The 23986-nt window shown below is 37.9% G+C and overlaps 1 protein-coding gene across 3 annotated transcripts in view; it reads right to left on the bottom strand.

Annotated features, from left to right (window-relative positions):
- Positions 1-3020: 3020 nt before the first annotated feature.
- Positions 3021-23986, bottom strand: part of LOC149548239 (Amino acid dehydrogenase family protein) — a 51936-nt gene continuing 30970 nt past the window's right edge. For all 3 annotated transcript variants that reach the window (XM_089792287.1, XM_089792286.1, XM_089792285.1), the window contains 3 exons: positions 20794-20951; positions 20248-20460; positions 3021-3540 (listed from right to left, as the gene is read on the bottom strand). In XM_089792287.1, the coding sequence (XP_089648413.1) occupies positions 3301-3540; positions 20248-20460; positions 20794-20951 (611 nt within the window). In that variant the 3' untranslated portion in view covers positions 3021-3300. The remainder of the gene's footprint in view (positions 3541-20247; positions 20461-20793; positions 20952-23986) is intronic.

The raw sequence follows: 23986 nt of genomic DNA, 5'->3' as shown, positions 1-23986 counted from the left end.
CTTGAGATTAGCTCAAAAAACCCTACCCAACAACTAGGATCAAAAGTTGATCAAGCTCTAATACCACTTGTAAGGAAACTCGAGTGTGGAAATAGCTTCCTACACTAATCCCTTAAGGAAAGTATTGTGCACATTCTATTTAAATCCTTACAATTTCAGATTCGATATTATGTAAACAACAATATTGTAGTCAACCATGAATATAGAAAACAGATAGAGAAAGAAAACACAAACACAAAGATATGCTGGTGGGGAAAAACCATTTGGTAAAACAACCCCACCCCTCCAAAACCTGCACAATGTATTATCTTCAACAGAAAGGTTACAACACACTTGCAATGCAAGTTCTTTCAAGACACGGAAGACAAATCCAATCGCAACAAAACACTACCAACAATACACTTTCACTCTCTCCTCTCTACAACCCTAAAGTCACTTATATCATGCATTTTCCATTTTAGGGAAACTTCCAAAGAAGAATCGTATTAAGGTTTTACCATTCTCCGAAAAAGTAGGAACCCAAAAAAAATTATGAGGTGATGCCCTAAACCCAATGTGCTAGATGGAGACTTGAGTGTATAGTACTCAATGATCAATTTCCACGTCTTACCATCTTCACCCATCATCAAATCTTCCAAAGATAGTTCTTACGCATCATAGGAATTTGTCATAATCGTTTCAATCATGATCTCCTTACACAATAGTTAAGATGCTGACACATGCAAGTGGAGTGACACATCAACATGCCAACTAGACTTTTGTACACTCGCACTTAATTACATTATTTGCAAAAAATACATTTACAAAACAAATAATAAGAATAAGAATTATCCAAGGTTGAGAGACCTTATTCCTAACATTATAAAGGGAAGTAAGAAACATGTGATAAAAGAATGTATTATCTAATTCATGCAATTGATACATGAAGAAAGGAAAGTGTAATGATATTAGAGATAACAAATCAATCCTATTTAGCAAATTCGATCATTAAAATAAAATATGTGAATATTAGATTTAGAAGTGTAAATGCAATGTGGCCAAATGGGATCTAGATACAAAATCAAAATGGAAATTATATGAATCACACTCACCAAAATATACAATAAGAAATGGGGATGAATCAGTAAACCCTATTACTTATGGTACATTCAAAAGGAAGATGATCTACTACCGTTGAACTAGTATCAAGATACTTCACTATAAATTGAGTGTTGACTAGGGAGATGTGATTGAATGGTGTAAGATAGAAGGCTAGGTAGGAGAAAAAGACAAGTTTTATTGCACAAATTGACTATAATAAAATAAACTCGTACATATTCTAAAAATAAGACCAAAGGATTCATTGACTTGTAAAATCAATTTGAAGCAAAGATGGAGGAAATATGTTACCTTGGCTAACATTTTCTCGGGAATGGGTCTCTTGAGGTGACTTTTTCATTGTACTTTTGTTTGTTTTTTTCTCACGAACTATCCCTAGGGTCCTAAATTGTCCACATTTGATCCAATGCAAATGCAACTTGTACCTAGATGCAAAAAATAAGGAAATTTTGTTTTAGAGAGGTGTGCTTGAATCAACCTTCAAATTGAAATGAAATGTGCATGAAAGGAAATCTTGTTGATATGTAACAGAGGCTAGATATGGAGCATGAATTAAATTGACTTGGAGGTTCAATGCTCATTTGGATGTAATTACAAGTGTTAGTGAGAAAGCTTTGACTTCACACAAAAACCTAAAAGAAAATCATGAGAAGACAATTTCCAAACGATTGTCATACTTCCTTTTCAATAGTTGTATTACTAGTTTATAGCAATATTATCATAATGCACCTAATTTGTACAACAATTTTGTTGAATTGTTGTTGTTTTCTGCCCTATCTCTTGTCATAACCACGTTTGAGTTTATTTGCTAACCTTGTCATTGATCATTGTTCGGTGCAATGCCAAATTGGCGACTTGTTTTAATCTCACAATTATTGGTTTTGATATTTCCATCTTAATTCAAAGTTACTTGGATTCATAATGTCTAACTACTAATTAAAGCTTTATTTAATATTTTAGGGTTTAAATAATTGCTAATAGATATCATTTCTAGGACAAATCTGAAGTTATATTTGATTAATATTATTTGGTAAGAAATAGAAATTTTTCATAGCAAGTCAAATTACAAGATTCAACTGTGTTATTTTCAAGTTAAACCTAGTACTGGCACATGTTTCATGAGTACTACAAGAACCCATCGCTCATGAGAATGAATGGTACACTCAACACTCATTGTTTCTAGGTGATGCTTACAACAACTGGGTGTTCAAAGGAAGGTCACCCATCCTAGTATTACTCCAACTAAAGCACACTTAATCACCGACTTTCTCAAAGGCTAAGCCCACTCAACATTTTACCCCACTCGCAAAACCACAAGGAAAAGTGTTGTGTTTTATGAACCATTCATTGTGAAGATTCTTTAGTTCATCAAATGATAAGTATGGGATATTTTCTATAGCAAGTCAAATTCTTAGTAGCTCTCAGGTTTTCACCACTCTTGAGAATGAATGGTACATTCAGCACTCATTTTAAGTATCTCATAGAGGTGAAACATTGGGCCTTCCCAAGAGGTCACCCATCTGAATACTATGACCCAAACATGACATTATTTGATCATTTATTTAATTCTTTAAAATATATTACTGATTACAGTAAGCATGAGGGTAACACTGTTTTACACTTACTTTCTGTTTTGGATATTTGAAAAATGCCCAATAGAAGAAGAAGAACATACTATTTTATGGTTTCCAATTGATGACATTCCACAGAGCCATAGATATTGATCCCAGAGAGATCAAATGGAGGTCATCTGCGTAGGACCTCAACCACTAGACCACAACTCAATTAGAAACATTATCATACTGCCCTAAGGTTCCGAATTGAGGACATTCCACAGAGAGTCGTAGATACTGATCCCAGAGAGTTCAATCAAGGGTCGTCTGCATAGGATCTGAACCACTACACCACAACTAAATTAACCATTGCCATAAATTAATTTGTTACTTATTAGTTTAATAAATATTAATACAAAGTATCACTAATTTCCAGTTTAGTCAATATTAGACGGTGACTGTAAGCAGCTAAATAATGAGTCAAAGCTCAATGTAAATATTGAACACTTTGTCAAATTTATTTTTGCAAAGTTGAATAAATCTCTTCCACGGCTGCTCGTGTCATGTTTGAATAGATCTTTTCATTGAAACTTCTTTAAAATTATTAAGAGAAGTGCCATTAGCCTATATAATCATGTGCGGTGATCTTTCAACACCACATTTCTACACAAGCCCGCTTTGCACTATCTACTGTGTTTCTAAGAAGCATTGCAATAGTCATCGGTCCAACGCCTCCTGGCACTGGAGAGATATATCCTGCAACATTTTTGGCCTCCTCAAAAGCAACATCACCAACTAATCTGTAACCTGATTTTCTGCTTGGGTCATCAACTGCATTTGTCCCCACATCAATAACTGTAGCCCCTGGCTTGATCCAGTCTGCTTTGATCTGCAATGTAAATGTGGTAAGAATCGATTAATCAATGCGAATTAAACTAAGTAGAATTCAAATGTGGAATGTTCTAACCATGCACTGTCCTTCAAGCATTAAAAAAAATGTCATGGTAGATATTTGTTTCTTAGAATAAAGTGAGAAAAATGGGAGTACAAAATATTAGAAGTTCTTGTGTATAACAGGCTTATCATGATGCCAATTTTCCCTAGCTTAGTGAATGAAAAAAAATGCAGAATAGCCAAACCATACATCAATGGCCAGGGACGGTTTAAAGGATATGTAAAAGAGTCAATAATAAGGATTTATTTGCTAATGCATGTCTAAAAATACAGATGGCAACAAATTCGGTTTTCTGTAATACTGTATTCCATCACCATTTCTAACTAGCTATGCAAAAGCTTTCTGAGAAAACTAAAGTGGGAATATTTTTTCCTTATTTTTGGAATTCCCAATGGTTTTGATCCAACTGCTGCATGTTACCAAATCTTCCTTGCCGGTGATGTTTGTAGAGTGCCTTTCCTTATCTAAGTAAAAAGCGTTAGAATACTTATTTGGAAGAAAAAATTCATATAACAAACCTCAAAAATACATGTGTTGCTTGTTATTCACATTCCTCGTTGAGAGTCCTAGGCCTTCATATCCTTTCTCTCTTTCATGTGATTGTGGTTGCCACTTCTAGCAGGTAATTTGTGGTGTGATTGCGTAAATTCATTAAGGACTCAATTCATTACCATTTCTAGAGGACTGAATTTGACTATTTGGTTCAGAAGGCAATGATCAGGAGGAATCTGGGACATTCCTTTATATGCTGATTGTAATCAGTGCCTCCTAAATCACCCATAGTTTACTCTTCTGGAGGTATTTCTTTTCCTAGAGTGATCATATCTGCCTTTGTTCTAAAGTACTTCAATTTATTTTTTCTGAGAGTGGACCTCTCTACTGAAGAAGTTAATATACAGTATATATAGAAAAACAGGTCAATGGACCGTGTGAAGGCAAGAAATTATATTATCATCCGCAGAAGACCAAATGTAGGCAAATGTGACTTAAACGTATTTCAGCTACCAGAGAAAAGTACTAGGTTTTAGAATGTAGGTTATCAAAAAATTACACAAGCTTTCAAAGGCTTATTAGCTAGTGACTAAAACATTGTCAGTCTGCCGGCAGCCTGATTTTATGGCTAATAGTGAGGGAGATCCGTCAGTACTTCAGGCTTGTGATTTTTCAGATAGCAATGTGAGGTAAGTCTGTTGTGGACCTTTAAAATTCTCAAAGCTCTCTCTAATAAGTTTGTAAAAATGGGGAACTGATTCAGTTTTTCCTCAGGCAAATGCCTACATACAATAAATATTTATACAAATTAGTATACCTAAAAGGAATGTGTGTTAAGGTAGAATCATCTTCAAAATTGGACAAAGGGTATAACATCGATGCTGTACTAGTTCTGACTGACAAATCTATCTCTACCAAGTTAGAAAAGACAGTGCAGCAGTCCTCTTTTCACTTCAGCTGCCTATGTATAAGGAATACTTATGCATAATGTCTAAAGCTACAAAGCTAACGGATAAAATGTTAGAGATAACTTCCATTTGATAAAGGCTGTGCCTGTCGGACAACTTGTATTTAAAGCCAGGCAAGCAGCAACATAATTAATTCATTTGGGACTTTAATTGATGAAGCAAAGGTTCGATACTGTTGAGATAAATTTTCTCCTAAATTTGCTGAACACTATACTCCCATAGATTGGGTTTGTTTGTGCAAACATGATGAAGACTTTGGACACAATTTTGGAGTCAACAAGAAAGTCTTTGTGCTTTAACTTTACTAAAGTTGATTTGCAAGATTTTTTTATATTGAAAAAGATATTCACTCAAAAAATAAAAATACAGTTTTGAAATTCTTCTCTCGTAATAAAGTTGTTACTTTTCCAAGAAAGGGAATAAAGCTCCAATGATAAAAAAGCAGTAATTGCAGAGTGAAGGGAGTGAGCAATAAGGCAACATAGGCTATAGAAAACTATTTTTCCATAATGAAAAAGAAAAGCGAGCATGTACACCAAACTATGAAGTCCAAAGGCAAGCAAGAACAGCAATTAAAAAGTGATTTGCATTTTCTGGGTCCCTACTTGTAGAAGTCCACACTTAGTAATTGGTGCTCCACTGCTCCCTTCTCACAAAGAAGATGAAGAAAGTGAGAATTATAAGAAATGTTGTGAAAGTGACAATCCTGATGGCTTTTCAAAATAGAACTCTCTACAACATGGTCTTAGACCCAACCAAGCTTGTTTCTTCATTTGCTACCTATTGAGTTAGGAAGATAGCACTGTCTCTGTGTGATTGGCAATTCTCCCAATGCCAAAAACAATTAAAGGAACCACTTCTTTGAACAGTTTCAACACGTTCAAAGACATTCTGAAAACATCATCAGATACCACATGAACAGAAGGCCAACAACAAGTTATGATTACATCTCCAAAAGGAAAGACTCAAGAATTAAGAATTGAAAAATTAAATCAATTTTCTATGGACCCTTTATAATGCACAAGAAGATGAAGAAGGAAAAGGGGATACTGACTGCTACTCCTAGATATAAGCGAGGTGTAAAAGATGTGGGCCATGAACACATGGCTGAACCACCAATTGGATCCTTTGATATTGACCAGCATGAAGCTAGCAGCAGAGGTGCTGCTGAGAGTAGTTTGCCTTTCTAATACTCTTTTGATGTTTGGTAGTATCCCTTGTTGGGATCTAGGGACAATGCCCCCAATAGAGTCAAGGGGCAGCACCCCCCTGCCGCAGCTGTGTCTTCCCCTCAAGACCTGTCAGGTACTCAGCTACTATAATATGTGATTCTGTATACTTTACTGAGCACATATGTTTTTCTCATTGTCTTCTGTAACTGCTAAGCTGTGTCAAGTGTGAGCCAACAGACACTATATGAAAGTAGTCTTTCAGTTGTTTTCGCCTTCAGCTGGGGGATGGCTAGTGTCCATAGATTGGGCTTATATTGCACTACATGTCTTCTCTAATGTGAATAAGGTTCATACTTACACCCTAGCTGTTTGAACTGTTGATTGTTGGAACTCTAGTTCAAATCTATTGAATCTCTGACAAACTGATATTTTTGAAATCCTTGTGGAAGTTACCCAGAATAGAATATTTATACTTGTATGGATGTATTATGGCAAAAGAATTTGAGCCATAATGTGTAGACTACCAATTGAAATTCTGCTAGTTGACATTTTTTGTCATCCTTGTGGAAATTACCTACAATATAAGATTTGTGGTTATATGTATATCTTATGCTAAAAATTGTTGACAATTGTAGCTCAGAAAGGTAAGTTAGAAAGAGAGTTCAAGTAGGACTCTGCTTTATCCACCTCACTATTAAAGTAGTCACATAAGAAGATTGGCAGAAGCTATGGGATGATCCTATTCAAGAGGAGACTTGAGTGGAGCTCAGATCCAACAAGCAAGGAGGTGGTGATGAAAACTTGGCCCTCATCATGAAGACTAAGAAAAGCAAAGAGAAAACATTCACCAAGAAAGGTAACAATTATGGAGGACATCAACTTGAAAAGAAGAGAGACTTGAGCAAAGATCAAGTCCTTTGTTTTCCATAAGCAAGGTCACTATGCCTGTCAGTGTCTACAGAAGAAGAAAGGCACAGGGAAGACACAACAAGTAGCAACAGCAGCAGTACAGACTCAGTTGAGTGAATTTGCAACAAAGTTTGAGAATGATTTTTCCCTTGCAGCCTGCCTTTCTACCAACACTATAGTTAGAAGGGCTTGGTACCAAGATAGTGGTGACTCCTGTTACATGACTGGGGCACAAGAGTTGTTCAGTCAACATTCTAGTATGACTCAGAGATCACAGTGGAGCTTGGCAATGATGCCTTGTATGCAGTTAAGGACAGGGAATCATGCAATTCCAGCTTGAGTCAGGAGGATCTATTGATGCTCAGGAAATGTTGTGTGTACCTGGTCTAAAGAAGAACTTGTTGTCCATCTCAGTTATGGAGGACAAAGGTTACACAGTTACCTTCCAGAAAGGACAAGTGTTTATATGCCCAGAGGGAGCCAGTCTCGACACAGCTGTGAGGATTGGAGACACGGAAGGCAACTTATATAGGCTACAAAGTAACTCCATTCAGGCACTAGTGCATAACAGTGAGAAATTGTGTGAGTTGTGGAACAAGAGGATGGGGCACTTGCATCACAAAGCACTACCTATACTGAGAGAGATGGTCACTGGACTTCCAGAGTTTAGTCTAAAGCAACAAGGGGTATGTAGAGGTTGTGCTCTTGGCAAAAATGTCAAAGCTTCATTTCCCCAAAGTGAGACTCAATCCAAAGAGATTTTAGATCTGATACATTCTAATGTTTGTGGGCCTATGTCAATGACATTAATGAATGGTGCATCCTACTATGTCACCTTCATTGACGATTTCTCCAGGAAGACCTGGATCTACTTCATGAAGATCAAAGATGAGGCCTTTAGTCTATTCAAGAAGTTCAAAGCTCAAGTGGAGAATCTGGTAGGGACAAAGATCAAGGTGTTGAGATCAAATAACAAGGGAGAGTAAACCTCATATAAGTTCAGAGATTTTTGCAAGGATGTCGGAATCAAGAGGGAGAATATAGTTGCCTATAATCCACAACAAAATGGGGCTGCAAAGAGGAAGAACATATCTATCATCAGTTCTATAAAGGTTGTGATCCATGATTAGAATTTGTCGTTGCTTCTATGGGCAGAAGCATGCAACACAGTTGTATATTGACAAAACAGGAGTCCTCACAAGGTTTTGGAGGACAAGACCTCAGAGGAGTAATTTGCGGGGATTAAACTTAAGATGGGATATCCTAGGCTTTTTATATTGTCCAGTCTATATTCATGTGCCTATGGAGAAGAGGACAAAGTTGGAGCCCTTAGGTGAGAAGGGCATTCTTGTGGAATACAGTGAAGGGTCAAAAGCCTACAAAGTCTTTATACCAACACAATGGAAGACAGTTGTCAGCAGAGATGTCAAGTTTGAAGAAAGCTTGGCCTCCAAGAAATCTCATGATCCACACACAATTGCAGAGAATATTTTGCAAGAGGATTAAGGTGAGATAAGATGAGATAAGATAAGATAAGATAAATTTATTAATGTCCAACAAGAGACCAACGAGGGTCCAAGGGATTGGGAATAGTACAAAATGAAAACGCCAACAAGAGAGGGATCACCAAACGGTGTCCGCGGGAAGAACATGAAAGCAAAAACAGCAAACCAAGACAAGAGAGAGAAAGAGAAACAGCTAGGTACTCCTCACAAGCGAGAAGTAGTTTAGCATGGAAAGATGTGCTCTAGAAGAGTTCACAAACTTCTAGTACAAAGGGCCAAACTCCAAGGGAGGGACAATTAGCCCCTTCTGAATTACTTAAGAGGCTTAGAAGGTTCGAGAAGACCTTGAGAGATGCCCAAGAACATGTTGAGGCTCCCAAATCCACATTCAATGAGAGTAGGCCTCCACATAAGTTTCTGACGTATATGGTCTTGGTGGCGAACATCATAGACTTAGAGCCTTCTAGCTTTAAGGAAGCAGCTAGCCAATAGGTGTGGAGAGATGCCATGGTGGAGGAGCATAACTCCATCATGAAGAATGATGTTTGGGAATGTGTTCAAAGACCAAACGGGAAGTCAGTACTACTGACTTCGAGATGGTTATTCAAAATCAAACATGCAGCAGATGACAGTATGGAAAAGTATAAAGAAAGATTTGTGGCCAAAAGATTCTCTCAGAAAGAGGGAGTAGACTACAAGGACACCTTTGCTCCTGTTGCTAGATATTCTTCTATTCAAGCTATGATATCACTAATTCAGATTAGGGTGGAAGATTCACCAAATGGATGTGAAGATAGCATTCCTCAATGGAAGTATAAATAGAGCAGCCATAGGGGTTTGACAGAGAGTCACATGTATGCAAACTTAAGAAAGCCTTGTATGGACTCTAACAAGCTCCAAGGGCATGGTACTCCAAGATCAACAACTATTTGCAAAGCATGGGCTTCAACAAGGGTGAGGCAAATTCCAATCCATACTTCATACTAGTTGGATCTAAGATCCTCATCTTGGTGCTCTATGTGGATGACTTAATTCTTACAAGGGCAGAGAAGTTGATCATTGAGTGCAAGTCAGATTTGGTAACAAAATTTGAGATGGACATTGGGTTGATGAATTACTTTCTAGGGCTTGAGGTTTGGCAAAGATTGAGAGAGATCTTTCTTGGACAAGGGGAGTATATGTTGCAGATCCTTAAGACATTCAAGATGGAAAACAGTAGATCAATGGCTACTCCAATGATAACCAACTTGAAGAAGGTTGATTCTTCAGAATTGGCATATTTCAGACAATACAGGCAAATAATTGGCTCATTGATGTATCCCATCAACACTCAACCAAACATTTGTTTTCTTGTAAACGCCTTGAGTCAATATATGGTAGAGCCAAGGCAGGTTCCTTGGATCATAGCAAAGCATGTGCTCAAATATTTGTAGGGCACAGTGGAGTGTGGTTTGCAATACCTTTGAAGAGATGGGATGGAGTTGTAAAGGTACGTAATTCAGATTGGGTAGGGAGTGATACAGATCTGAAGAGTACTTCTGGGTGTTGTTTCAGCTTAGGGTCAGCCATGGTTTCCTGGTTCAGCAGGAAGCAAGCCTCGGTAGCACTCAATTCAGCTGAAGTTGAGTACATGGCAGCCAGTTTGGCAAGTTGTGAAGCAATTTGTCTTCGAAAGATTCTTCAAATTTATTTGATAAGGAGTTGGATCCTACTGTGATTAATTGTAACTATCAGAGTTGCATTAAAAACTCTCAAAGAATCCAGTGTTTCGTGATAGGTCAAAACACATTAAGATAAGATATCATTTCATCAGCAACAATATCTTGAAGGGAGCAATTAAGCTTTAGTATATTTCGAAGAATGAACAAGTTGCAAATATACTCACCAAACCCTTCGTAAAAGGGAAGTTTGTTTTCTTTCAAGACAAGCTTGAAGTGGTGATGAATACCTTCCTCACTAAGAGGAAGTGTTGATAACTGTAGCCCAAAAAGGTAAGTTGGAAGTAGAGTTCAAGTAAGACTCTACTTTATCTGCCTAACTAATTAAAGTAGTCACCTAGGAAGAGGAGTTCAAGTAGGACTCTACTTTATGGAAGTAGACTCCAAATAGGAAATCAGAGAAGAAATCAATTTTATCTTTCTCAAGGACATTGAGAGAGAGAATCAAGGGAGACTTTTGACTTTCAGCAAGTTAGAAAGGAAAAAGTTTACAGCGGTTAACAGCAAAGGAGAAGGTAGAAATACCAAGTACATTCCAGGTTTTTTGTTTTGTCTGTAACTTGTTTCAGCCATTTTCCCATGTACTAGGAAGTCTTGTAAGTTCTGAAGTTATTTTGAATGATGAACTGATTGAAGAGCATATGAACTGTGTATAATTGTGTTTTGCTTTTCTTAGTTCTAGGTTTCCACTGCTCTATTTTGTTAAATAAATCTAATAGTGTAAAAATCTAGATTTGATCTATTTACCTAGATATTGGATTTAAGAAATTAACAAAAACATCTTGAGCCATAGCATCTATGATAGATTGATAGTGATATCTGTATGTTTCACTATGTTATCTAAACTGGGCAAACAATCATACCAGATGCATAAGTACAGTTACACACTTGTATGGATTACACCTCTGGAACTGGTGCTAAGAATAATGAGATGTCTGTCAATATCATTTACTGAAAAGTTTGTGTAACCACTGTTGGTATACAAGGTTATGTTTTAGATTACGGTAAAAGAAGGGTTTGAAGGGACCCCGAAGCCCTTTAGCAAAAAGCAGAAAGATAAAGCATTACAGCCCAACAAGAAAAAGAAACCTGCAACAAACTATAGAACAGTATCAAAATCAGGTTTTACAAGGACCTGAAACCACTAGAAAAGTCCAAAAACAAACTAAACCAGGTTTTACAGGGACCTAGAACCACTAACAGTCTAAACGAGAAAAACCAAAAACCAGGACCAGAGACCCCAACCAGTAACCAGCACCAGACAGGAACAAAACCAGAGAACCCGACCCAGAGCCACTATTGCAGCTCTAAGATCATTTTAGCAGCTTCCTTACCAATTGCTGCAGTCTCTTGAATGGTATCAGCAGCCGAAGCAACAGCAACTTTCATTGCACTCTTCCTCAAGCTCTGCCTTGTTCTTTTGCTCGAACCCTCAGCCGAAGTGATTTCTTCATTAGCCCTTTTGCCCAGGCTTGCAGCGGCCGCACATATACTCAAGGTGACCTGCTCCATCTTAGTGCCACTCTCCTTGATTAACATTCTGAGGTTTTGCTCATAGTTGTTAAGTTTGTTAGGGATGTCTCCCATCTGCCCTTCCAGTTGGCTAAGTTTGGCATTGATAGTGTCTTGGTTTTGTTGCAGAATTTCCACCTTTTTCTTCAAACCCATCATTTCATTATAGATCCAGGAATCTACTTTGAGTATGGTGTCGGCTTTAACCTTTGCAGAATGCAGGAAGGTAAGCATGGTATTCCTCTGCGTTGAATCGCTATCATCTTCAGCAGTCTCGTGTGGGGGGAGCGGACATTGTCATTTTTATCCTCCATTTCCGTTTGATCCTCCTTTCGAGCCCCGGCAGAGTCCTCTATGTGAGCAGAGTCCTTCCTTTTTTCTTCCTCTATCCCCTTGACAGGAGAAGCAGTCTTAGCCGTATGGTCCTCCTTACTCTTCTCAACAGGGTTCCCGACAGTGTTATCTTCCGCTTTATCACCCCCACTAGATATAGCCTGGTTACCCTCATTAACAGATTTACTCTGTTCAGAATTACCTTCACTATTGGCTTCCTCTTTTCCTTTTTCATTATTACCTTCAATCTCCAGGTACAAGTCCAAATTAGAGCTTAAATCCCCGGTGTCAGTATCATCCTCATCCTCAGGGTTAATATTCTCACGGCTTTCCGATTTCTCGGTCTCAGACTCCTCATCCTCATGTTTTTGAGAAGCCGAGGGTTTCAAATTCAGGGCTTTATCTTTACCTTTAACAGAGTCACCCTTCTTACTCTTAATGGAGTCCTTCTTCTTGTCCTTAGAGGGAGTAGAGGCAATGTGTTTATTTTTACAATATCCCTCAATAAGAAGAATCAGCCCTTCATGTAAAATGGGTCTGGACTCCTTCTTATGGGCTTCTAATCTATGAAGTAAAGAAAACCGCAAATAGAAGGGGAAAGATATTCTATCTTTGTGTCTAAAGTGATTTAAAAAAACAAAGTGGCATTTATGAACTCTTTTACTTCTTCCATCAAGTATGAAATACTCACGGATACAGCAAAGAACATCCCTCCAAATCTCCTTTATCTGATGCACATCGAAGAAATCACCACTCTTTTCCAGTTGCTTCTCCTCATCTTCCGTTTTCGGAAACTTTTTGTAGGCTGCATTTGAAATACTAGTTTGCTTGGTGAATTTTATGCCCGCCGTGGGGAGCCCCGTGATCTCTGCAATAAAATCCTCCGTGAGTTTCACAGTAACACCATGGAGAGTGACTTTGTCATTGGACTAGTTCTTAAAGAAAGCCATAGTGATGTGTGGCTTAAAACCTTTGAGTTGCTCCAAATAACAAGTCACATTTCCTTTCTGCAGAATTTTCCATACATCCTCACAGGCCTTCCAGGCATCACAGTTTTTTGGTTCCTGCTTGCGCGGTTTGCCCCCCATCTGCAGAGAATAGAGAACGCACTCAAACCAGAATAACCAGACTCAGAGAATGAAAGGGTTAAAATGAAAACTATTTTTCGTCCCATCAAAAGAGACTCCCTTTTTTGGAGATACGTGCGAAAACCACATCGCATTCATTTGAGTGTACTTCCTTGGGGAAGAAAATCTAGCAATAATATGATCACTCCACGAAATATTTAACTTTCTAATCTTTACAAATCTTTCCCACTTGTGCATGGATGGCTTCATAATGAATAATTGCTTTGAGATCAACTTGGTTAGTTAATTCATCGGTCCACCTCACCATTTGCCCTGTTAGGACAGCATAGTTGGCTATCCAATCAGCAACACCGTTGGCCTCCCGAAAGGTACGGGATATGACAACTTTTTCAAATTTTTGAATAAGGTATTTGATCTCCTTGATTGTGGCCTCTATCGACCATGAGATAGAACTTTTATTATTTAGGATATTAACAATATTTAAAGAGTCACCTTCCAACCATAAATTCGGACATCCCAAATCCACAGCAATTTTCATAGTATAAAGGGCAGCCATTGCTTCAGCAATGTGACTATTAGTCCGGCCTATAGGGATTGCTATAGCATCTTTAACATTTCCTATATGATCTCTCAACACACCTCCACAACCCACACTTCCCGGGTTGCCCTTAGCAGCACCATCAAAGTTTCCATTAATCCAACCATTAGGGGGGAACTCCAAGAGATGGTCAATCTTGGGTTATCAGTTTGAAGTTTAGGATTTTTAGAAAGCATTGGATTATCAATAGGAAAGGTTTGATCAAGGTTCTTCAGAGATCTGAAATTCTCCTTAAAAGCTCTAATAATATTCTGACCAAGCACCCATCCTGGGACCTCTCTGTTTCTAAAAATTCTATTATTTCTTTCTTTCCAAATACCCCACCAGAGATGAGGAAGAGTAATTTTCCATAGGAATTGACCATTAGAATTCTTAAAAGGGCATTTCCAGCTATTAAAAGAAGATTCCACATTGTTTTGATGAACCTAGGTCAAGTTCCAATACATTAGGATCTCAGTCCAGACTTGCTGGGTATAAGAGCAGTTCAGAAACAGGTGGTCTCTATCTTCAAATCCATTCTTGCATAAAATACACCTATTCACCAAATTTATACCTCTTTTCTGCAAGTTATCAAGGGTCAGAATTTTATTTTGAAGCAGGACCCAAAAGAAGATGTTAATTTTAGGAATGAGACCCTTAGTCCAAGCCTGAGACCAAAAGGGAAGATTTTCCTTCTCCTTAGAAACAAAGAAAGAAGAAACTTTGAATTGCCCACTAGGATCAGCATACCAAATAATCTCATCCTCAAAAGAAGGGTGGAGAGAAACAGCATTGAGAGATAATTGGATGTGATTGAAGCTTTGATCAATGTCCTTCAAGTTCACCCAAGAGTCGTTCTGCCAGTAATGACTAACAAGAGTGCCATATCTCTGCTTGCATAAGTCAACTTGTGTCATATCTTGAACATCTTCAATCAGGGGGTGATCCTTAAGCCAGACATCTTCCCAAAATCTCACCCTAATCCCATTACCAATTTTCCAAGAGCACCCTTCTCCAAGAATTTTCTTTGTTCCCTGCACAGCTCCCCATATGGAGGAAGGATGAATAACATCAGATGAAGAGAAGAAATCAGAAACAGAAACAGAATTAAGAAGGTACTTGTGTTTCCAAATGGTACTCCACTCTTTGTTTCATGGAAAACACGCCATCCTTGTTTAGCTAGAAGAGCTTTATTCATGCTTCTGATTTTTCGGATGCCCAGTCCACCTTCCCTGGCTGGTTTACAAACTTGGTCCCACGCAATTAAAGGCATTCTCTTTTTTTCCTCTGAACCAATCCATAAAAAATTCCTTTGAATTTTGTCAATAGCCTCAGCAAATTTAGTGGGGATTTTAAAAAAACTTAAAGCATAAGTTGGTATACTTTGGAGAGAAGCTTTAAGAAGAATTAATTTACCAGCCTGGCTTAAAAGGTTCCCTTTCCAACCAGCCAACTTCTTGCTGAATTTGTTAATAAGGTCTTCCCAGAAGGAATCCGGAGCCTTCAAGCCTAAAGGAAGACCCAGATAGGAAGAAGGGAAAGAACCTATAGAACATCCAAGGATTTTGGCAATTTTATGTTGTCTAAGAATAGGGGTATTGAGAAAAAACACAGCACTTTTATTCCAGTTAACCAGTTGGCCTAAGGTAGAAGAATAAAGATTTATTGCTTGCTTCAAATTTCTGGCTTCCCTGACTTCAGATTTCCCCATAAAGATGGTATCATCAACAAATTGGCCATGCGAACATATAAGAGGATGGGAAGAGGGTTGCAATCCCTTAATAACTCCTTTATGCACCAGATCCCCAATGTACCTCCCCAAACAATCAGCCATAATAACAAAGAGGATGGGGGATAAAGGGTCCCCTTGTCTCAATCCCCGAGAGGGATTAAATAAATGAGAAGAGCTACCATTAACCAGGACAGCAATAGAAGAAGTAGAGATCAACTGATGAATCAGTCCAACAACCTTGTTGTCAAAGCCAAAGGCAATCAAAATGGTTGAGAGAAAAGACCAATCAACTCTGTCATAAGCCTTAGCAACATCCACTTTCATTACAAATCCTTGATTGTTAGAACAAGATAAGGAATGAATATTCTCATGAGCAGAAATAACCGAGTTGAGGATTTGTCTACCTGGAGTGAAGCCATTTTGTTGGTCAGCAATGATCAAAGGGGTTACCAGAAGCAATCTAGAAGTAAGAACTTTGGAGATAATTTTATAGAAAGAATTACAAAGACTGATCGGCCTAAACTGATCAGGCGAATCAGCTCCAATTTTCTTAAGAATCAGGCACAGGAAGGTGGAATTGACTTCCTTCAGCATTTGTTTTGCCCCAAAGAATTCCTTCACCGCATCACAAACATCTTTTCCAACAAGTTTCCAAAGTTTCTGAAAGAAAAACATGGGAAAGCCATCAAGACCAGGAGCTTTATCTCCTCCTAGAGAACAAACAGCTTTAAAATTTTCATCATTCTTAGGAATTGAGCTTAACAATTTGTTCTGATCCTTTGAAACCAGAGTGGGGATCACTCTGAGGAACTCAGCCTGGTGTTCCATATTGATGTTGGGGTCAGCTGCCATAAGACCAGAGAAAAAAGTCACCATTTCATCCATGATGTCCTTATCCTCCTCAATCTTCAAATCTCCCTTCATAAGATGTGAAATGTGAGATTTGGCTCTATGCTTCAGAGTGGATAGATGGAAAAATTTGGTATTTTTATCTCCTTTAGTCAGCCATATCAATCTTGATCTTTGCCTCCAGTAGATCTCTTCTTTAGTAATGATGTCATGGTATTGAGTCAGCTTTTCATTTTCTTCTAAAAGAAGGTCTGGGGTATATCCCTCCTTCTAAATTTTATCCTAGATTTTTTGGATATCCTCTTTCAATACAGATTTATCCTCAAAAATGTTCCCAAAGCAATTTTTGTTCCAAATTTTGACTTTCTTTTTGACATTTTTAAGTTTAGAAGTCACTCTGAAGAGAGCAGTACCATCAATTTTGATGTTCCACCATTCTTCCATTTTTCTTTCAAACTGGGGGTGTTGCATCCACATCTTCTCAAATCTAAAAGGAAAATTCATCTTAGGACTAAGCTTATTAACTGTGAAAATAAGAGGGAAATGATCAGAACCAATTTTCTGGTGGGCTTCCAACTTGCAGATGAAATCTTTTGTCCAATCAGGAGAGATAAGAGCACGGTCAAGCCTTGCCTAAATACAATCATTGCCAACTCTCTTATTACTCCAAGTAAACTGAATGCCGTGAAGATCCATATCCATTAAGCCCTCTTTGTTTATAAACTCCCTTAGGTCCATTCTTCCTTCAAGCTGGGTAGCATTACCTCCCATTTTTTCATGGTCATAAAGAGGGACATTGAGGTCTCCCATGATTATCCATCGTCCAGAGTAATCCATACTTTTAAAATTGGAGTTGTCCCAAACCTTCTTCCTTTGGCTTTTCATGTTGGGCGCACATATATTCACAATGTACCAGTCCTCTTTTTTATCAGCACTAGTAATTTTAGCAATCATAAAGTATTTACTAGCACTCAAAATAGTCCCAGCAAAGCAATTTTTTTTCCATAGCATCAGGGTTCCCCCTGAAGCACCTTCTGACTACTAGCATTTATAGAGTAATTTTAGAAAGCTTTTATCTGCCCTGCTTTCTCTTTGTTCATCTTAGTTTCCTGTAGCAGAAGAAAATCAGGTTTCTGTTCTCTAACAAAATTCCTAACAACATCTAGTTTATGGTAACTGTTCAACCCCCTAATATTCCAGGTAATAATTTTCATTTCCATATTTTAGGGGTATAATCCAGAATAGTTGCTTGACAACCATCAACAATATTTTGCAAGCTTTCTAACTCCCTGGTTTTCTTAGAAGATTTCCTTCCACGTCCATCCGGAGACCCAACATCTGGTTTCACCTTGGACTGTTGGTCTATTTTTTTTCCAAGTTTTACCGGGGTCGAAGCTTTGGGATTCACTTTAGTATGCAAATCTAATTTACTGCTTCGAGGCTCGACCCCCTTTATGTTATTCTTTTTTTCAGCCCTTTTCCTTGAATTTGGTTTAAGCTTTGAGATTACTCCATCTTCTTTGATAGCTTCTAGGATAGGAGGGTCCTTAATAAGGGTATCCTGGGAAAATAAAGGGTCAAAAACCTGCATCTCCCTGGGCTGAGTTTCATCTTCCTCACTATGAGCTCCAGATTCAGCCAAGAATTCTCCTTCCTCAAGCTCAATCATCTCATCAAGATCACCCCATTTATCCTCCATCTTTTAATAAAGAACAATTTGCTTTGATAAATCCGGCAGGTCATCTATACCTTGTTCAGGCAAGATGGGATCTAGTTGTAAGCCATTCACTTCTTTTTCAGAGTTCATATTCTCCGTCTCAGACACGAGCCTAGCCCCATCCTCGAGAAGAAGCTCAGAGACATTATCCACAACTGCTGGTGGAGCTTTTGAGTTCTCATTCTCTTTCTTCTCTTTGAGATGAATGTCTTTAGGTTTCCAAACCTTCTTTTGCTGAACCTTAGTCTTTTTCACTTCCTTCTCACTACTCAAGTAGTTTTTACTCTTGGAGGGGCAGTTTTTAACCAAATGACCTTGTTTCTTACAAGCATAACAAGCATTAGGAAGATCTTCAAAAATGATTTCTTGGGTTTTCTTACCAAGCTTAGAAATTAAATCCACCTTTTCTGGGAGATGATTCAGATCCGCCACCTTCACATACAGTCTAGCACTGTGGAGTTTGGATCTGGTCGCAGTAGCATTATCCAGAGCCACCAGTTCACCAAAAGAACTGGCGATACCCTTAAAAATGTCCTCATGCTAGAATTCGAGAGGGAGTCCAGGAAGTCTGGCCCAAATCGGGGTAGTTAGGAAAAAGGAATCTGATAAAACCATATTAGGCTCCCATTTTTTTATTGTAAGAGAACTTTTTCCAAAAGACTAGGGACCTCCACAGAGAACCAGATTCATATCTTCCTTACAGTTAAAAATAAACAGAAAGAAACCATTCAGCATGGGAGCTATGTCCACCTCCCCGCATATAACCCATTTCCTCTTAACCATTTTCCTTAGAGAATCTAGATCTGGTCTTGCCCCCAAAAATTTGCCCATCAGCGTGAAATCCATGGAGGAAACAGAGAAATCCACTAAGGGGTCAAGGATAAAAACTTAGAACTCACCTTTCTCCCAACTAGTCTTAGAAGTCACCGACGGGAAAGAAGATTTGCCAGTTGGTTTCCTGCCGAAAAGTGATGACCAGGTCTTCTGTTCTAAGGACCCTACCTTCTCTTCAACAAAGGAATTAACTTTATTAGATTCCACATTATGTTTCTTTTCCTCTTTGTCCTAACCTGACACACGAGAAGCAAAGGCGGAATCCAAGGGCGGGTCACGGACCCCACAAAATGTGTTTGAAACATGTCCAGACTTACCATCATCCCCAACAGCCACGAAACTCGACCCAGCAATCTTCCCAGGTCCCCCCACAGTTCCTCCAGGGTCTGTACCTCCTACCAGGTTCTCCCCAACCAGTTTCCCGCTTGAATGCGAGCCCGCTAATTCAAAAACTGTTAGAGCGCCCAGCATGTTATTTTTTTTAATGTAATTGCATTGTATACAAGGTTATGTTGTTTTCATAGAGTTACTTCTTTTTCCTCCTTATTGCATGTTATGATAAAAAAAAGTAATCTTCAACAGGCTTCTTTGGTGAAATAGAAAACAATGAGGAAAAAACTAGCTTTGACAAAAAGGCTTAAGTAACAGGAGGGCACAGTTATTCCAGTGTTTCCTTCTTATCAAAGCAGAATCTAGTCAGTGTGACCCGTACATTTGAATGGCATTATTGAGGTTATGATCTGACAACGTGCAAGGAAACTTGGAGCTATAGCCAGGTAATTGTTATCACTTCCCCTCTGGCAAGCATATATTCAAACAACATTCAATGGTGTTGTTTCCAACTGTTTCTGCAGGAAATTCTTTTGACTTTGCTGTAGATGTCATCATTCCCATTTCAGCCAGAACAGGTGTATTTAAGTAAAAATGTTGACCCTCTGGAAGTGAGTTCTAAAGAAGACTATGCCATCCTCTCCCACACGAAGAGAAGGTTACATTATAGGTGATGCGAGAATTAAAAAATCTACATCAACGCCATGTCTTATATTATTATATAAAATATGTTATTTTCAATCAGGAAAAAAAAGGACATTTATCAGTGATTTTTTGAAGCAAGAGAACAATAGAAATTCTATATCAAACTACAATTAATAAGATGAAGCCATGATATTTGCTACCCTTGATATAATTTGGGAAAAAAATGAAGAATTAAGTACATCAGATTGTTTTGGATATACCATATTTGCCTGCCCTGCAGCAGCTATGATAATATCTGCCTCGCATATGATGCTCTTGGGATCTGGAGTTCGAGTATGCACAATAGATACAGTGGCATCTAGTTTAATTAGAAGCAGTGCAACAGGCAACCCTACAATGTTACTCCTTCCAACCACAACTGCTTTTTTTCCTGATATGGAGATCCCACTCCTTTGTAATAGTTCTATGCATCCCTGGAAACAATATAAATCAGCTATTATTTATTCCTAAAAATAGATTATTAAAATATCATTATGTTTCCCATTTTTTAATTTAAAATTTAATTTCTTAATATTAAATAATCACATAACCAAACCCTAGGCCTAAAGGTCAGAAATCATCCTTTTCATATTGAAACCTTTTAAATCCAGGAACTAAACATAAATATGCTAAATAGAATTCCTTCAGGCACTCGGGATATCTTTCTGTCTGCCAAAAACTACCAACTTTTGTCTACCTAATTAGGTAAATAAATCAAACATATAAATTGAATATATGCCGCCAATAATATTTGGTTGGAACCTCACCTTTGGTGTACAAGGAACAAACATAGGCTCCCTTCCCTTCATTGCAAGTTTTCCAATGTTGAGAGGATGAAATCCATCTACATCCTTTTCTATGCTTATGGCAGTCAGTATTCTCTCTTCATTGATATGAGATGGTAATGGAAGTTGCACCAATATACCTGTTAAATAATGCATTGATTGGAATAAACAGCAAGATATTCTATAAATTTTTATTTGGCTAGGCCTATTTAATAAAATATAATCAAATTAGTTACCTCAAAATTGGGTTAAATTATTTCCAACTGTATATCCCATTCTATTGGAGTGATACCATTCCTTAAAATAATCTACATTTTTCCTGCTCTTCTGTACATAAGCATTGCAACATAATTTTTCTTTCTATGTATGTTTCCTTATAATCATGCTTTGTAATGCTTAAATGCCTACAAGAGTAGGCTGACTTACACATATTTTTAGGCATGTGGATTTATCCAACATAGATTGCATCTCAAATTTCAAAGATTTTGTGACAATTTAGGAAGGTCATATCACTATGATCATAGCTGAACAGTGTACTGAACGCACTCCCTATTTAACTCATTTGTCTAAGTCTCCCTATTTAATTTGTTTGTCTAAGTGTCTCATCCTTTCCTTCATTTTTCAGGTCCTGCATTGACTGTTTTTCATGGCTCATAATAGGTTCAGGTATGAGCATGAGAGTGAGGTTCACATTTTCTGCACGTCTGTTGTCTGAGATAGGCATGTTTTGAATTTCATAGGTGTGTTCCAGTGCACTATATTCTGATTAGAGGTCATCGTTTCATGGTTGAGACAAGTAACAAAGGCATCATCATATTCAACTTTAATACAGAAAAAATTATAAATGGACTCAACAAAATATGCTATGAGGACTTCATAATGACAAGTTATGTAGGGATATTACACAGGTTTCCCCAAGACTTGGCTGAAGACAAAGATATCCACTTCGACAATAGTGGAAAATATCTGCTCTAGATAGAGAAAACTTAGAAACATATTGAGAATAAGGTGAAATTTATCAACTAATACCAGTATACTATCCTACCTGACAGAGATAAATTGAAGCAAATTTTAATTATGTGCTCCTTTCTTAATGCCTAGTAGAAAAATTAGTGCAGTCTTTAATCCTATTGGCCAGTGATAGAGGACACTGTCAAATACCTATGTAAATTTTCAATAATTTATTGGAGCTTTGATTGAACATAAAAGTGCATTATTATCTACTAGTGTTCCATGAGAACGTGTCCCCACCTTTCTGAGATGGAGACATTTTCAGGACACAAGGCCTTGGGGGAAATCCAGTAGCCCCATTGACGTTGATTGAAGGAGGGAAGATTGAGTGGGAAGGAAAGATTTGTTACATATTTGACAGCTTACTTGGAAGGGAGATGGCAAATCCTGAATGGGGTTGTTGGTAACCTGGGAATTAGGAAAGGATAAATGGCTCTCCATGTGAAGGGATCTAGGAGGTGATGTCCAAGCTTCTTTCGGACCCAAATCAATTGGTTTGTAGTTTGTACACAATGTTTTCGACATTGCACAATGCTTAAGTAGTGAAACAATGGTTGCTTCACAAGGATATTTCTGGAGTGGAACAGCAAGTAGAGGCATTTTTGAACTATCAAGTGAGCCACTTTCATGGACTTGGTGAACAATATCTGCCCATTACATCAAACCATTCCAGAGCTAGCATGTCAACTTAAGCTAAGACTTTCTGTTGATGATAATTTTAGAATACCAATTGATGCTGTGAGGAAAGGATGGTATTGAAGTTATTCCTTCGCCTACTAATGATAAGATATGCAAAAAATGTGTTAATGGCTCTGAGCATGATAGGGGAACTCTAGTTTTTCCCACGCCACCCTCCTTCCCCCCGGCCCCCCAAGGTAAGACTTTCTGTTGATGTTAATTTTAAAATACCAATCTGCTACTGTGAGGACTCAAAGGATGGTATTGAAGTAATTCCTTTGCCTACTAATGATAAGATATGCAAAAAATGTGTTAATGGCTCTGAGCATGATAGGGGAAAATAAGGGAAATGTAGTTTGCCCCCCCCACCCCCTCCCACTGCCACCGTGCTTGTTGTCAATATAATGGTAACTTGAGACCTCTGGAGGAAGAGCCAAGGTATAATTTCCCCTCACTCTCATATCAATAGACAATTTCCAAGGACCAATTTGGAAGCTTTTTGGGGTTTCCGGCCTATATACAACTACAGATTATTATAGAAGAACACTAATAGCAATAGAATGGTAAAATTACTACAATTTTGGGTTTTAACTTTGAATTGCAGGGATAGGACTTGCGATTTTTGAGATTTGAGACTACTCCGGGGATGGTTTAGTTGTATCGTTGGGAATTTGAAAGAAATATTGGTTCTTTATGAAAGGATCCAATGCAATGGTTGGTTGGTAACTAGAATCTGAGCACTTCAAAGCTCTTTTTTGCAACTCGTGAGAGCCTCTCCCTAGTCAATTTAGAGTTGGACACAAACAGTAACACTACACTGCAAAAGCCCAAATTACTCCCGTTGATGATTATTGGAAGATAATGAAAGCTTACTAGCATATATATCTTAAATATATCTATCCAAAAGATGTCAAGAGATATCACTCTTAAGATGCCTATATTGAGTTTGTGGGATAGGCAAGATAGGTGCCTTGAGATTAATATCTTGGTGTCCTTAGGTAGATTTATCTAAGATTTCTATGCTAGATCATCAGGTCTATTTGGTTTGATGTGAAAATAGCTGTCAAATTCATGTTATTTTGGATTTATATTACTCAATCCATTATAACTTCCTTGCTGCCATTTTAGTTATGCCTCTCAACAAAATAACACACATACCAACAAGAGCTTTCTGAATTGAAATAAAATGTTGAAGGTGAAAAGCCCCCAAATAGTGGATTTTGTATAACATCACCCTTTCTCATACTAGCAAATGTTTAAAGGTGATTGTGTGTTTTTCTTGCCATTTAATTGATAGTATGAATTAGAGCTCAGGAAAAAATGGCTATGCATGGGAAACGGGGAATATGCTGATGACTTGAGTCTTAAATATAAAATTATCATTGGATACAAATAATCATGGAAAAACCCACAATCTTTTATAAAAAAATTAAAAATAAAATAAGTCTGAAACTTAGAAGTTATGGGTCAATGTACTCATAAAAAT

Source organism: Cupressus sempervirens, chromosome 7 (assembly GCF_028749045.1).
Source record: "Cupressus sempervirens isolate cs-2001-9-10 chromosome 7, ASM2874904v1, whole genome shotgun sequence".
NCBI lineage: Eukaryota > Viridiplantae > Streptophyta > Pinopsida > Cupressales > Cupressaceae > Cupressus > Cupressus sempervirens.
The sequence above is the reverse complement of the archived record's forward strand: the minus strand, read 5'-3'. Positions and strand labels throughout refer to the sequence as shown.